This window comes from Zootoca vivipara, chromosome 5, assembly GCF_965207765.1.
Source record: "Zootoca vivipara chromosome 5, rZooViv2.hap1.1, whole genome shotgun sequence".
Classification (NCBI taxonomy): Eukaryota; Metazoa; Chordata; class Lepidosauria; order Squamata; family Lacertidae; genus Zootoca; species Zootoca vivipara.
The window spans coordinates 67,847,555-67,862,957 of NC_142588.1; the positions used below are offsets into that span (position 1 = coordinate 67,847,555).

Below are 15,403 nucleotides of genomic sequence, written 5' to 3' on the forward strand. Positions count from 1 at the left end.
AGCTAACTGGGAAATTTAGAAATCAAGACGATAACAAATATTAAAAAGAATGGGAAATCTTTATTGCATATTTACAAATGCACTGTGAAGAAGTGAATACATTGGCAGGTTTTTAAGATCACTTGTTGTAATGTTATGGATAATGTTTAAATTTGGAGGTAATTAGAGATAAAGACTTTATTGACATGCATAAATCAAGATAATACAAATGAACCAGGGGAGGGAGTGGAGGGAAGTCGGGGGTGGGGATTCAAGTAATCCCATAATGTGGATTTAATATTAAGTCTGTATACAGTTATTTTAAATGTTTTATTTTATATTTTTTTATTTTTCTTTAATGTAATGATTTTGTTTGTTGTGAAAACCAATAAAAATATTACAAAAAAAGAACTACAATTCCCATTATCGCCGACCAGTGGCCATGGTGGCTGGAGCTAAACAAAGGGAGTTGTAGTCCTACAACATCTGAGGAGTCACAAGTTTCCCTTCCTTGCCCTGCATGAAAGCCATGTCTTAAGTAAAGGGGGCGGTATCATAAGTATGATGGAAGTCTTGGCCTCTGGTCCATCATAATTTCAGCTGAACAGTATAAAGCAGAGATGGGGGACCTCTGAGGCCCAGGAGGAAAATGTGGCCCTCTGAGCTTTTGAATCTGGCCCTTTGAACTCCCCCACCCTTCCTTAGGCTACACCCCTCACTGGCCCTGCCAGCTGATGTCAGGTGCATTTGCTCCAGCTAAGTTAGCTAGCTCCAAATGTTTTTGCCTTGAACTTTATTAACGCTTCTTGCTTGTCTGGATGCTGGGCAGAGGGATGGGTGAGAGTCCAGCCTACTGTACAAAGGCAAAGCCCACATTTGTTTGCTCGCTTTAGCCTTTGGTAACCAACCACCACAAATGTGTGTGGCCACTGGGATCCCCATCCCCAGACTAAAATATTACTTTTCAGTTGCATCTCCATGCCAAGCTGGTTCACTTTCAGCTGGCGCCTTCAAGGCATCGCCAGGAATTCCATGGGGGCCTGCTGATGAGCTTCATTTCTGTAAACAGCACCACAAAGCCGCATTCTCTTTCAACGCTGCTCATTAGGAAGGAGCTTCTCCTTCTGCTCTGTCCTCTAGCATTTAACTTCTTCCCTGCTTGCTGACAGTGCTCAGTCAGGGCTAGTGATTTAGAATAATCTGAAGGTGGAGGACCAGGCTACTCATTCAGATTTTCAACAGTTGTCTGTGATGAAGAACCTGCATGTTGTAAGCTTCTCTCACCCCTGCAAGGGGGGGGGGGGATTGCTTCTCCCAAAATTCTGCCTTTGTTTATCGGGAGGGATGCTAGGAGGTACATTATGCCTTTGAACCATTACTTTAAAAGGTTCTGAGTGTTCTCCCAGGATTGAACAGAGGAAGTTGCCTTATATAGAGACCAAGCTCAGTATTGTCTACACAGACAGACAAGGGTCCCCCAGACAAAGGTCTCTCTCCCAGCCCTACCTGAAGATGCCAGGAGTTGAACTTGGACCTTCTGCATGCAAAGCAGAGCTCTATCACTGAATTACAGCTCTTCTCCGATGAATTCGCACATGCCATTCTCCTCTCTGCATACATGGTACGGTTGTGAATGCGATCACCATAGAATCATAGAATCATAGAGTTGGAAGAGACCACAAGGGCCATCCAGTCCAACCCCCTGCCAAGCAGGAAACACCATCAAAGCATTCCTGACAGATGGCTGTCAAGCCTCTGCTTAAAGACCTCCAAAGAAGGAGACTCCACCACACTCCTTGGCAGCAAAATCCACTGCCGAACAGCTCTTACTGTCAGGAAGTTCTTCCTAATGTTTAGGTGGAATTTTCTTTCTTGTAGTTGTGAATCCGTTGCTCCGTGTCCGCTTCTCTGGAGCAGCAGAAAACAACCTTTCTCCCTCCTCTATATGACATCCTTTTATATATTTGAACATGGTTATCATATCACCCCTTAACCTTCTCTTCTCCAGGCTAAACATACCCAGCTCCCTAAGCCGTTCCTCATAAGGCATCGTTTCCAGGCCTTTGACCATTTTGGTTGCCCTCTTCTGGACACGTTCCAGCTTATCAGTATCCTTCTTGAACTGTGGTGCCCAGAACTGGACACAGTACTCCAGGTGAGGTCTGACCAGAGCAGAATACAGTGGTACTATTACTTCCCTTGATCTAGATGCTATACTCCTATTGATGCAGCCCAGAATTGCATTGGCTTTTTTAGCTGCTGCATCACACTGCTGACTCATGCCAAGTTTGTGGTCTACCAAGACTCCTAGATCCTTTTCACATGTACTGCTCTCAAGCCAGGTGTCTCCCATCCTGTATTTGTGCCTTTCATTTTTTTTGCCCAAGTGTAGTACTTTACATTTCTCCTTGTTAAAATTCATCTTGTTTGCTTTGGCCCAGTTGTCTAATCTGTTAAGGTCATTCTGAAGTGTGATCCTGTCCTCTGGGGTGTTAGCCACCCCTCCCAATTTGGTGTCATCTGCAAACTTGCTCAGGATGCCCTCAAGCCCATCATCCAAGTCATTGATAAAGATGTTGAACAAGACTGGGCCCAAGACAGAACCCTGTGGCACCCCACTAGTCACTACTCTCCAGGATGAGGAGGAGCCAAGGTTCAGGGCCGGGTTCAGGGCCGATTCATACATGCAGCCAGTCCATTATTTCATACTCACACTTTAACACATTAAATTGTTACTCTTGATAAAGTGGCTACATGCACAAGCAAGGTAATGTAAATGGCTCCTACGGGCTGAAGGAAACAAACCACCATCCTTCATGGGATCATGGTTTCTTCCATTTAAGAAGAGTAGAAGAGTTTGGATTTGATATCCCGCTTTATCACTACCCTGAGGAGTCTCAAAGTGGCTAACATTCTCCTTTCCCTTCCTCTCCCACAACAAACACTCTGTGAGGTGAGTGGGGCTGAGAGACGTCAAAGAAGTGTGACTAGCCCAAGGTCACCCAGCAGCTGCATGTGGAGGAGCGGAGACTCGAACCCGGTTCCCCAGATTCCGAGTCTACCACTCTTAACCACTACACCACACTACACCACATTTAAACAAACCACAACTGGTAAGAAGAAAACTCTGTTTCAGATCATGGTTTGTTTGAAGGGGCACAAGCGTGTAAGTGGTTTCAGATCATGGTTTGTTTGAAGGGACACAAGCCACAATCACCAATGTAGACATCAAGCGATGCTAAAAGGCTAACATGCAAATTGTTACTTGATGGTACTGCTTTTGTGTAATGAACGTGGCTGTTTGATTTTGCCCACAGACCTCGGAAAACCACAATTCCAAAAAAGGACTTAATTTGTGGATAGCTAAAAAAAGCGGGACTGTTAGAGAAACACAAAAACACAATATGTGCACATCTTCATGTTCCCATTAATCTAGCACAGCACTGCCATGCTTCAAACACACTTCAGAAGTACCTGCTTTCAATATGAAACCTTGATTCGAGAAAGTCCTTCAGGCAAGAGTTTGCTGGGAAATAATACTGTGCATTTCTGACAGTACACGAACAAATTCTGTAGCAGGGACATAAAGCATTGATTCAAGTGCAACAGACAGAGGGAACAATAAAACTGGAAACATGAAGTAATGCAGCATTCTAAGAAACAGGAAAGTCTGGCCTCTGCAATTAACCACAGGCAAAGTTAAGACTAGCTGCATCATTTCTCTCACCTTTCCAGGACTGCCAGCCAATGGGAAGAAATAAATTTCTTGCAGGGGAAAACAGACAGGTAAATTGGGCATTACTTCTACCTGAGCAGCTAAAGCTTCTGGAACTTTTCTACACTTCACCCTTTTCTTGGATGGGTTGGCCTTGTATATTTGTTCTTACATTTAAAAGATCCCAGATCTTTTAAATTAAATATCTTTTCAAATTAAATATCTGCAGGGTTGTGCTGAGGTCCTAGTGTTTTATGGCACTACTCCCAAAGGAATCCCAAAAGCCCCTCATGCCTTGTCGGGCTTTAGAGAGTGATGGGGCGAACACACACCTGCAGCCCTGCTGGGTGCATTGGCTTGGGTGGGAGACAGTGACTGAACTGATGCCATTGCATGATGTGTGCCTTTCCTCTGGTTGTCGTTGGGGATCTCATTGGGCGGGTGGAAGGAGGAGCTACGCACCAATGATACCAACAGCAGCCAGAGACATAGGCCAGCTGAGAAGCACCCCTCTCGGACCAGCACAAAGTGGTTTTGGATTGCTCTGCCGTTGTTTAGGTTTGCAGCTCCTTTACAGCAGGTTCATCCCAGATTTCATCACTTATTACAATTCAAATAGGCACCCTTCTCCTCCTCTCTATTCCTAGACTGTGCGAGCATAGTTCACCAAGTTTCAGATGTTCAACTTTCTCAATTCTCTCCTCGCCCCCCAGACAATTTCATTCCTGGACCGTTCCTTCCACTGGACCGTTCTTAGCAAGCAATTTCTCTCTGCTCATCTATTTGGACAATCTTTTGTGTAAAGCACACACATAGCAAGTTATTTCTCCCCACAAACAAAAGATAGGTCATCAGAACAGAGAGGCGAAGGGGAATACTATCAGGAAATATACTATCAGGAAATATTCTTTTTTTAATTGTACAATATTCAAAGTTTTTTCTCTTCCAAAAGACAGGAGGGAGAACGAAGAACAGCCATAACAGAGTCTCAGATAACAAAGGATACAGTATTTCACAGAACACAGCTATCCAACAAAAGATACATTAGTACTTGTTGCTCCCACATAAAGAAAGGCTTTAAGGGGGGGGGGGCGGACTAGGTAAGTGTGTCAAATCAAGTCAAAATAATTGCACAATTAAAATTACTGGGACCGTTATTGTTACATTGCACAGCATTATGTTTGTCCTTCTGCTCAACCGAAAACTGTTTTCTCTACAAACACACAATCAGGGAAGGGTTTGACGACTTTGGAGAACTCCCGTGTTTGGAATTATGCAAACAAACTTGTGTTTTCTCAACAAAATATCTCCACGGATCTAGACAACACCTTAATGTCAAATTCTCCATATTACCAAAATATAGAATAAAATAAAAATTATTCAGTCATGGAGCAAATTCAACATCCTTTGGCAAAATACTCACAGAAGAGTCTAAGTGCAGTTGCCAAGAGTTGGAAATTCTTATTCTGTGGTCTATGCAGCTAATACCTGAAAAAGTAGCCAATCAAGTTGGAGAATTTACTCTGTAGGGTCAACTATCAATGGTGAAACAATGGGTGCCCCCCTTGCTGCCAGTTATCCCAGGTTTCCAAGATGGGAAAAGGGAACATATGTTCCAAGGCAACTGTCCTTTTAAGAGGGGAGGCGGGGGAGAGATATAACAAATGCTTTCAAGTCGGGTAGTTTTCAAAACACAAGATGTGCATTTCCAGATAAAGTAAACTTTTCCTCTGGGCACTGAGGTGAAATGACTCTGGTTTAATCCATACAAGTGCAGTTCCACTTTTCATGCAGTCCAATAAGGCAATGAGTAGTACAGGTTTACTGGTTCAATGGGGCCAACTTCTTCTCAGGCTTTAAGAATGCATCAAGTCAAGAGAGAAAACTGTTCTCTATAAAGATTGTGCTACTCTTCAAACTTTATGTTAGGATGGAGGTGAAACTGCGGCCTTCATGTTTTTCCTCCCTGCACCTTGACCCTAAAAAGATCAACTGCATCTTTTTTCCCCGAGTTTTCATTCTAATGAAGTAACTCAAATCTTGCACATAACTGCAGCACATAGCATTGATCTAAGTCCTAGTGTGATCGTCAGCAAACACATCATTTCACCTCAGAAAATTATACTGCTCTTTCTCATATGCCTCTCCCTAACACAAAACACTTAAAAGACTTGATTCTTTAGCGATTTACACACTTATAAAACAGTATACAATTAACACTGGCCTTATGAAAGTTTTTCACGGCAAACACCAAATAGCTCCCCCCCCCCGCTTTAGTACATTTCCAGAAAATACCCCTAGAGATACTATACATTGAGACAAGAGATATTGCTACCTTATTTGGGGGGGGGGATGAGCAGTTCGGATATATTAGCCAGTATGAACTAACTTTGCCGTAGATCTTACAAAGGCTTTTAGGCAATGATTTTATCCCATTAATGCTAGCGATCGCACCGGCCCAATTTCACAAAGCTACATTTACTCCCAAAATTTAAACTCAACAGTGCCAATGAAGCAAACGAACAGAGAGGTGACTTGAAATGATGCTCAGGTTACGAAGGATCGTTCCCTTCTCCTTATACTGCTGTAGCGCAACGTGACAAATCAGTTTCATTCTCAAAGTTTACAGGCATCTTTAATCTCACAACTTTCCGCTGCTACTCATCCCATCCATTTTTAACTGCAGGAGCTCTTATCTATGTGCCCCCACCCCACAACAAAATTAGTTATTGCTGAAATGTTTTTAAAAGCATGATCAGCACTGGCTGAAGAAAGTAAGATAAAAGTGACACACACGTCTCCATTATTATGACTTTTTAAGGGGGGGGGGGGAAGAGAATACAGGAAGCGCCATCATCTAGGGAGCAGAAAGAACACAACAACTAGTTCACTCAAAGTGTGCAGGTTGTTGAGTTCACCCGGCATCTATTGCAACACATATTTACATGTAAGGCATACGACAAGACATGTCAACTTGCATTTAGTGTTACAGAAAAAAAGGTCATGATTCGAGCTGTGGTTTTTTTTTGGCCAGATACAAAAATTCTCAAGACAACTTGACGTAATTCTCAGTCTGAACAACTTTGAAAGAATAAACAGAATTCATAGAAAATTCTCCACCCAAAAAATCTTACCCATTTTCTCACCCTTATAGGTGGAGAGATGCTTTCTTCTTCCGTCAAAAGGTACAGTATATATTCTTTGTGAGGCAGCCTTCATAAGAACAGCGGCTGTTCATAAGATAAGACTAGCCTACAAGGATGGTTTACAAGGACGGAGAATAAGTTACAACTATTTGCACACTCTGTTGTCACTACACTCATTTTAACCCTTTGCCACTGTACAATATTATTTCAGCAGATTAAAAAGCACACATTGAAGACTACAAGTAAATCGAATGAGGAGTGGTCTCTCTAGGCAAGGATTTGTTGTTGTTGTTGTTGTTGTTTTTGCACTTAAAGTCTTTTCTGCGTTCATTCCGTAGGCTGTCAACTTGTAGTTGAGCAGGCTCCGCTGTTCCTGGTAAGCATTACAGAAGAATTCTGCTCCACTCTCTCACACACAAGACACACAAAAAGGCTGTCCATCTTGGGAAAAGCAGAGTTCACAGAGTCAAGCAGCCGGCGTTGTGGTGGCAAGAATCACAGAAGGGAGTGTTATCCATTTGGTGCATCTGGTACATTAACTCGGCAGGCCCAGGTCAGCGGGAAGTGAAGCCGGTCGCAAGGCCACAGCCCACTACTGGTGTCATGTCCCATATCTGAAGGAGGAGATGCAGAAGCAAAGTAAGACTCTGTGTGAATAATGGCAGCAGACCCAACATCTTCAAACTCAAGAGGTGCCTGTAGTTCTAACATGTATTTAGGGTATTTGGGGTCTCACTGCCATACACACACACACACACACACACACACACACACACACACACGTTTAGATTTCTAGGCATTGAGTTACAGGAGGATCTGTCCTGGAGTGTTAATACAAGGGGGCTTGTGAAGAAGGCGCATCAGAGACTGTATTTTTTGAGAATTTTAAGGAAAAACCATCTTCCAAAAAAGCTGCTGCTTGCCTTCTATCACTGTGCCATACAGAGCGTGCTCACATACGGTTTATGTGTGTGGTACGGAAGCTGTACTTCTCAGGATAGAGCAGGGCTGTGTAGAATTATTAAAACAGCAGAGAGCATTATTGGCTGCTCACTCTCCACCTTAGAACAAATCTATACCACCAGGTGCCACAGAAAAGCACTAGACATATCAAGAGATCCAACGCACCCTGGGCACCATTTCTTTCAGCTCCTGCCATCGGGACGGAGATACAGAACAATGCAGGCAAGAACGAGGCATCTCAGGAACAGTTTCTTCTCTAGAGCAATTTTGGCCTTAAATGGAAAGCCTGGACTTTGAAGTCATCTTATTTTACTTGTTATTTGTATTATATTTACTGTTTTTAATTAGGTTTTTGTAATTTTGGATTATGCGGAATGCTTTATCTGTGTGGATGTAGCAACCGAGTAATTTCGTTGTTCTCGCAAGGGGACAATGACAATAAAGATATCTTACCTTATATACTCTCTCTATATATATATACTCTCTCTCTCTCTCCTGTATCAGTCTCTACAGCCACAGCAGGCGCTGTGGCTCTCCAACGGTTTGACTTCATCCCCGAAAGCTCGCTCCCCCATTGTCTCCCAAGACAGACGGATGCCAACAACATGATTGGTGGCAGGGCTGCTGTTGAGACCCTTCATAATACAGGTGGCAACCCAGCAGGGTGGTTCTGACCCAACAGTTTCAGACCAATGATTTATCCCACCTTTCTGTCAGATAAAGGTGACCAAAATGGGGGGAGGGGCAATTCAGCAGGCAACGCATGAATAAAATGTAAGAACAATTACACTTATATTTTGCATAAGCTAGTTGGTTATATAACTCCACAGTAGTACTTTGGTTGTCGAACACCTTAGTTGTCGAACAAATCGGCTCCTGAACATCGCAAATCGGAAGTGACTGTTCCGGTTTGTGAACGTGTTTTGGAAGCCCAATGTCCAAGGAAGCCACGCCTCGTTTTTCAAACAGTTTCGGGAGTCGAATGGACTCCTGGAACGGATTAAATTCGAGAACCAAGGTATACAACTGTAGTATTTTATACCACAGATGAATTCTACGTTGCATATTACAAGCTTTTTCCTTGATACTTGTACTATGCAATGCTTTCCTCTGCATGAGATGTAAAGGCAAAACGAGGGGCAGATGGGGCTCATCAACATTGGAAGGTAGCCCATTTAGGAGAAGGAAAACTCTGATTCGATACCTCTGCTACCTTGCAGTTACACTGTTTACATTTACTGTTTTTAATTAGGTTTTGTATTTTGGATTATGCGGAATGCTTTATCTGAGTGGATGTAGCAACCGAGAAATTTCGTTGTTCCCGCAAGGGGACAATGACAATAAAGATATCTTAATCTTAAATCTTAATCTTAACACTCATTTGTGAGAAAGGCTTCAGGAGTAAACCCCAAGGAAAAAATCAGTACCCGCTCCCTTGTGGAACATCTTCAGAAGAAAAGGCTAAGAAGTAAATCCTACACAAATCCGGAGTAGAGACCCTAAGATGGTTGGATGGTGCCTTGTACACTTCCTTCTGGCAACTCCTGCAGCCAAGCTGCTGCCAAATGCAATGGTTTCCTTTCCTTTGGAGAACACCAACAAGGCCAAGAGGGGAGTCCTGTCATCTGAGCAGCCCAGGACCTCCATACACACTGCCCAGGCTTGCACCCTAGGGAGGTCACTTCAGTGCTGCAAACACAGCATTACTTGACACACCAAATATTCTACATTGAATTCAGGTTATCAAGTAAAAAGGATGGAACAGAAAAGGTTGTTTTGATTCTAATCTTTCTAGAGCTAAAGTAGTCTAAATTGGAAACTTAAGGGGCATTTTATCCTTCAAGGGCATAGATCTTCCTTCTGTTTGAATTTTTTTTTAAAAAAAGGGAAATGAATGCTTCGTAACCATTAATTCTTAAAATACTGGAGTATTTCCAATACTTTGGGGGAAAATTGGGAAGTAAACAATAAACGCTTGGAGATTCAACAGTCCACTTATTCAGAAAACAAACAATTTGGCTTGTGAGATTATTAAGCAAATTCTTATAAAGATTAATCGAAACAGAGGACAAGTTGCCCAGTATCTGGTGGCTGGCGACAGCTAAGAACCACAAAGGTAGTATGATATCAGGATGCTAGCTACTTCCATCATGCCCTGCTTGTGAACTTATCAAAGGTTTTCTAGTTGGAAGTCACTGGAGACAGAGTGTTCATTATTTAGCCATGTGCAACAAGCCAATACCTATGTGCTTAAAACACAGAGAAATGTTACATGATCCCCATTTATTAAACACAGGCACTCCCGTTTTAATTTACTGCAGATTCCTAGCTAGAAATATTACTGCTTCCGCTTCAGTTCCAACAGATGATATCAGACACTGACTATTCAGAGTTGACCCATTCAACTCCACTGACTTCAAAGGGTCTACTCTGAGTAGGACTAATGTTGGATCCCACCCAGTGATTTGATACAGAAGCATCTGCACAGAGCTAAAGGGGAAGGATGGCACTTTCTCCACTCCAATGAATCCTACAAAAATGGTTCAAAGGCAGCCAGGGCAATAACAACCTCGGATCAAAGGTGTGGAGCTAAAGGAGGTACGGTTGTACCTTGAAATTCAAACGGAATCTGTTCCGGAAGTTCGTTCGACTTCCAAAACATTCGGAAACCAAAGCACGGCTTCTGATTGGCTGCTGGAAGCTCCTGCAGCAAATCGGAATCCCCGGAATCCCCATTGGACATCCAGCTTCCAAAAAATGTTTGAAAACTGGAACGGTCACTTCCAGGTTTCGATTATTCAGAACCCGATTTGTTCAGGAGCCAAGGCGTTTGAGATCCAAGATACAACTGCATTTCCTGAAAAGCAACTAGACAACTTTGTGCTACCCATCAAAGGCAGAATGGCTCAACAGTTGTAGTAGACCAAAACACCCTGCTTCCTGCATCTCTGCAGAACAACACTATTAAGTCTATCCAAAACATTTGGTTCTGCTGTTTAGTTGGGGTTTTCCCTTAGCTCCTCTGGATATTTTCATATCTACTACCTTTTGGAAACTGTGAAAGCTACTTGCAGGTCTTGGCCAAGACAGATGGGGGTGGGGAGAGAGAATCATACCTTCACTACACGATCACTTCCGCATGTCACCATAAGTCCCCTTGAGACGTCCATGGACATATGGGAAATGTTATGTTTTCCTTCGTGAAAAGTTGCCAAAGAAGTGCGGCTTGAAGAAGGGAGAAAAATGAGTTTAGATAAGGGCCACTTGCTAGACGTTTCTCAAACCAGGCACAGGAAATTGCTTCAAGACAGAAAAACACTTCAGGGAAATAAGATTTCTGAAAATTTCATGTGTCAAGTTCAGGATCAGCCTCAGCATCTGAATGACATTTGGAGAACTGGCGAGTTCATTAAGGTCCTATTAAGCTCTAAATGTTCAAGAGTGAAACCTTCAGACCTTTGACTCCACTGCTGATCTGTGAAAGTCTCTGTACAGTGAGAAGATCAGCAATTGTTACCCACACGCTTCTTCCTATTTTATTTTTTAAACAACTGGTTTAAGTCTCTTGACTGTTTGGCATGGACTGGTGCAAATGCTGTAGCACATCCGTCCCCAACCTGTAGCCCTCCAGATGTTTTGGACGACTCAACAGGTTGGGGAAGCCAACTGTGGTGCCATGAGCTCAGTGAGGTTAAAAAAGGTTATTTGGTTGGCCTGATATCTTACAGAGGATACTTTCAGAACATCAGTAAGTGGTGGTCAATAGGAATTCGCATGAACTGTTGGAGTATCAGCTAGGATTTGCTTTGTAAACCTTTGGGGCGAGGGATTGAGTTCCAATGTATAACTAGACTCCAATAAATCCACGCAGCAGGATAATTATAGCAACAGGCCTTTCCTGTCCTAGCAAGTGACTGAGGTGATAACAACGTAAATGACTCACTCAGTGATGTTTTTTAAGTTTTACTATGATTAATAGCTCATATTCAAGAGGGGTGAGGAGACTGGAAGAAGACCATCTTGCCAATGCTAACAAACAGGAGCAAGTAGGGATTTCTGTTTACAAAACAAGGTTGGGGTGGTGGAGGGTGGGGATTTATGCTCCTCTGCAGAGGTTGCAGGCCGAAAGGGCCACTGAGGAAAGTGTCTTCAGTTCCAGCATTTGAAACCGCTATCCCAAACTGGAAAGAACTAAATGCAAAAAAAGGAAAGGGGGGGAGGAAGAATCAAATAGGTGGTGGACTCTCCTCTTCTTTATTTTGATGAGGTTCCTACTTCAGGATAAAGGATAAAACTGTTGGGTTTCTATTCCTCTCACAGTGCAGTCACAAGACTGTGTTTATGCATTCCAGCAAAGACTGTTGGAATCACGGGAGCGGATGTTTGCTGTATTCTGTTTCCGTTTGTTTTTCTTCTTCTTCGGACTTCTCTCAGCGAGAAGAGACATGCTTTCTATTGTTCTGCCTTATTCTTAGCAATAAATGTAGTTTGTAGCTCGCACCTCTGCCTCAGTCTGTCTGTTTTACTCTGCAAGATTTACAAGGTATGTGCCCGGTGTCTGCCACAAGGCACGGGAGAAGTGCTGGAAGCATTCCTGCCTTATGCCTGGGGGAAGCTGCATTTTAGCTAGCCATAGAGGATTTGTTTGCTAACCTGCAACGTTTGTGGAATATTTGGAAGCTAACTACAACTACTACAATGAAAGATCATTGGTGTTAGAAGTCATATGTGCATTTAAAATATCTAACATAGGTTTGATAATGAATAAATTATGGAATATAGCTAAAAAGGTAAAGGACCCCTGGACGGTGAAGTCCAGTCAAAGGGGACTATGGGGTTGCAGCGCTCATCTCACTTTCAGGCCGAGGGAGCCGGTGTTTGTCCACAGACAGCTTTCCGGGTCATGTGGCCAGCATGACTAAACCGCTTCTGGCACAATGGAACACCATGACAGAAACCAGAGCGCATGGAAATGCCGTTTACCTTCCAGTTGCAGTGGTACCTATTTACGTATCTACTTTCACTGGTGTGCCTTCGAACTGCAAGGTTGGCAAGAGCTGGGACAGAGCAACGGGAGCTCACCCCATCGCGGGAATTCGAACCGCCAACCTTCTGATCAGCAAGCCCAAGAGGTACAGTGGTTGAGACCACAGTGCCACCCGCTATATCGAAGCTCTCTCTCTCTTTTTTAAGCCTCAGCTGACAGCTAGGAAAGCAAAGCAATGAATATTTGAGTAGAGCTTTACATAATCTGGCTCATAATTAGTGTATACTATCTTTTTTCCCCTTTCCCTTTTGGGGTTTTCTTTGGTTTGGTTTGTGTTGTATACAATGTCCTACGGTTAATTAAAAAATAATAATCACTGAAAACAAAGGAGTCTGTTCTAAGCATACTCACTCTTCGTCTTTGATTGAATCAAAACAGGCGTCACAGACCCGGACCTGGAATTCAAAGCCCATCACAGGATAGCTGGAGCGTTTTGTGCTGCATTTTCCACACACTGCCTTGCCACATTTCCTACAGTGATGCTGGGTGAGAGAATTGAAAAGCAGAAACAAGGAAGATGGAAAATTATCAAACCAAGCAAAATAAAAAAAGCCAAATTAGTTGCAGCCAACTGTGGTTTTGGGGAGGGAAGATTCACCACAGACTCCCTCTGCAGTCCCCAGCCTGCTATCCTCCAAACGGTGGGCAACTCAGGGGAAAAAATCTCAGATTAAGAGCTTGATAGGCAAGTCAATATGGAAAGAAATTGTCCTTTTAAACACTGGTCCAGACTATTTAGGACTTTATAAGTCAAACACTGCATTTTGGGAACTCAAGAAGAGTCTTGCAACGTCAGGTCAAGGACCCATCTAGTCCAGCATCCTGTTCTCTCAGTGGCTGACCAGTTGCCCGTGGGAAGCCCCACAAGCAGGACCTGAGCACAAGAGCTGTCTCCCCTCCTGCAGATTCTAGCAGCTGGTTTTCAGAAGCATTCTCACCTCCTACCTTTGCACAGATCTATGCTGTCCGCCACAGGACTAGCCCGTTCTCGTTTCAATTAGATCAAAGGGAGATGGGGCACTCCTAGTGCTGAAAGCAGGCCTGATCCAAGTACAGCACTAAACATTAATCCTTCCTGCCAACTCCATAAATGGCCAGCACCAAAATACTTTGCAGGCAGGAGGACACACTCACCTGCCTCAACCCCAGAGTCTTTGTGTCCCACATCTGCTTTATGTTCCAGAAGAAAGGCTGCTCGCATTTCTGACAGGAATCGCTTTCTAACCACTGAGGGGCCTGGAACCAGAAGAGGCAACGGAAAAACGTTTAAAAATTTTGTTGCAAAAGGGGAGAAACCCGCTCTCCCAAAATCCCATAAATGTCGCTGGAATTAAGGGTGCCAAGTTTTAACCTTTATTTATTGCTTTGCACTAGCAACAAAACTAGAAATGCATTTAAGGTCTTTTAATGTATTTTTAATCTTTGCTGGAAGCCGCCCAGAGTGGCTGGGGAAACCCAGCCAGATGGGCGAGGTACAAATAACGAATTATTATTATATTGTTATTCAACTGAGAGGAGCTGTGAAAAGTCCCCAAAACGCAAGCCTGCCTCATAAAATCTGCCACTCTCCAGACGTAATTAGTCCAATTTAGTGTCAAGCTACGTCCATGAGGGATTAATGAAATGGGGCCTTGTCTCCCAGATCTTTGTGTGCCTCCCACACTTTGCCCTTAGCTGTGGCATATTCCGTTTCCACCACGCTAATGAGGAAGCCTCCCTTTGCCACGTCTGAATTATTAGCCTGCTGCAGGCTTCGAAGCTCCCCAGTTTTCAGTGTCTGGATGATTAAGAAGAGATAGCGCATAATTGGAAAAACTGAAGCATTCCATAGTCAAATAATCATGCCTTCCGTTTTTCACTCATAACCTGACGTTAAACATGTCCTGTCCTTGTTTCTGAGCACTATTGATGCCACTTAAAGCAATTAACTGAGCTTTTGCCTGGACCTCTCTTCTGTATATGAATCAGCTTCTATTCCTGTCCTCACTGCGTATTGCGGCAGCTCAGAGACCCATGGAAGGACCAGATTTCCCCCTCACCTGCTTCCCTATAGGCAGACACCAGAGGTTCAGCTAAATGCAAGTCTTCCATATACTAACAGAAACTGAGCAATTCAAGTTGCACTTACTGCCTGCAAGCCACTCTGGCACACCCTGTGGGCTTGTCACTACCTGACCTCGAGTTTAAGAAGGTTTTTGCCTTTGTAGCTGCTGGAAAAACCTTGAAAATGTGAAAACAACAAAGCTCCCTCCTCTCCCTATTTGTTTGCTTTTTTGAAGAACTATCTGAAAACAAGCCGAGTCTGGCCGTTCCTTAAGTATCAACATCCCTTTAACCAAGATTCCTCAGGAGGTGACTGAGGCCTGTAAGAATGACTATAAATAAATGCAACATGCCCACAAGTGGGATCTGCTTATGGCTGGATTCAACTAACACAGTGTGATAGCGGAGGCCAGCACATACTCATGGAAGCGCAAGAGAGCTTCTCCTCCCCCTAATCTGCTCCAGAGAGTTTGGGAAAACCCCATACCAGGGTGCAGAAGAAGAGGGGAG

At 43.5% G+C, this 15,403-nt stretch overlaps 1 protein-coding gene across 2 annotated transcripts in view; it reads right to left on the reverse strand.

Annotated features, from left to right (window-relative positions):
- Nucleotides 1-4,584: 4,584 nt before the first annotated feature.
- The window catches only part of WDFY1 (WD repeat and FYVE domain containing 1), a 30,414-nt gene continuing 19,595 nt past the window's right edge, over nt 4,585-15,403 (reverse strand). For both annotated transcript variants that reach the window (XM_035132462.3, XM_035132464.3), the window contains exons 9-12: nt 13,985-14,086; nt 13,202-13,332; nt 10,920-11,028; nt 4,585-7,454 (exon numbers count right to left, since the gene is read on the reverse strand). In XM_035132462.3, the coding sequence (XP_034988353.3) occupies nt 7,395-7,454; nt 10,920-11,028; nt 13,202-13,332; nt 13,985-14,086 (402 nt within the window). In that variant the 3' untranslated portion in view covers nt 4,585-7,394. The remainder of the gene's footprint in view (nt 7,455-10,919; nt 11,029-13,201; nt 13,333-13,984; nt 14,087-15,403) is intronic.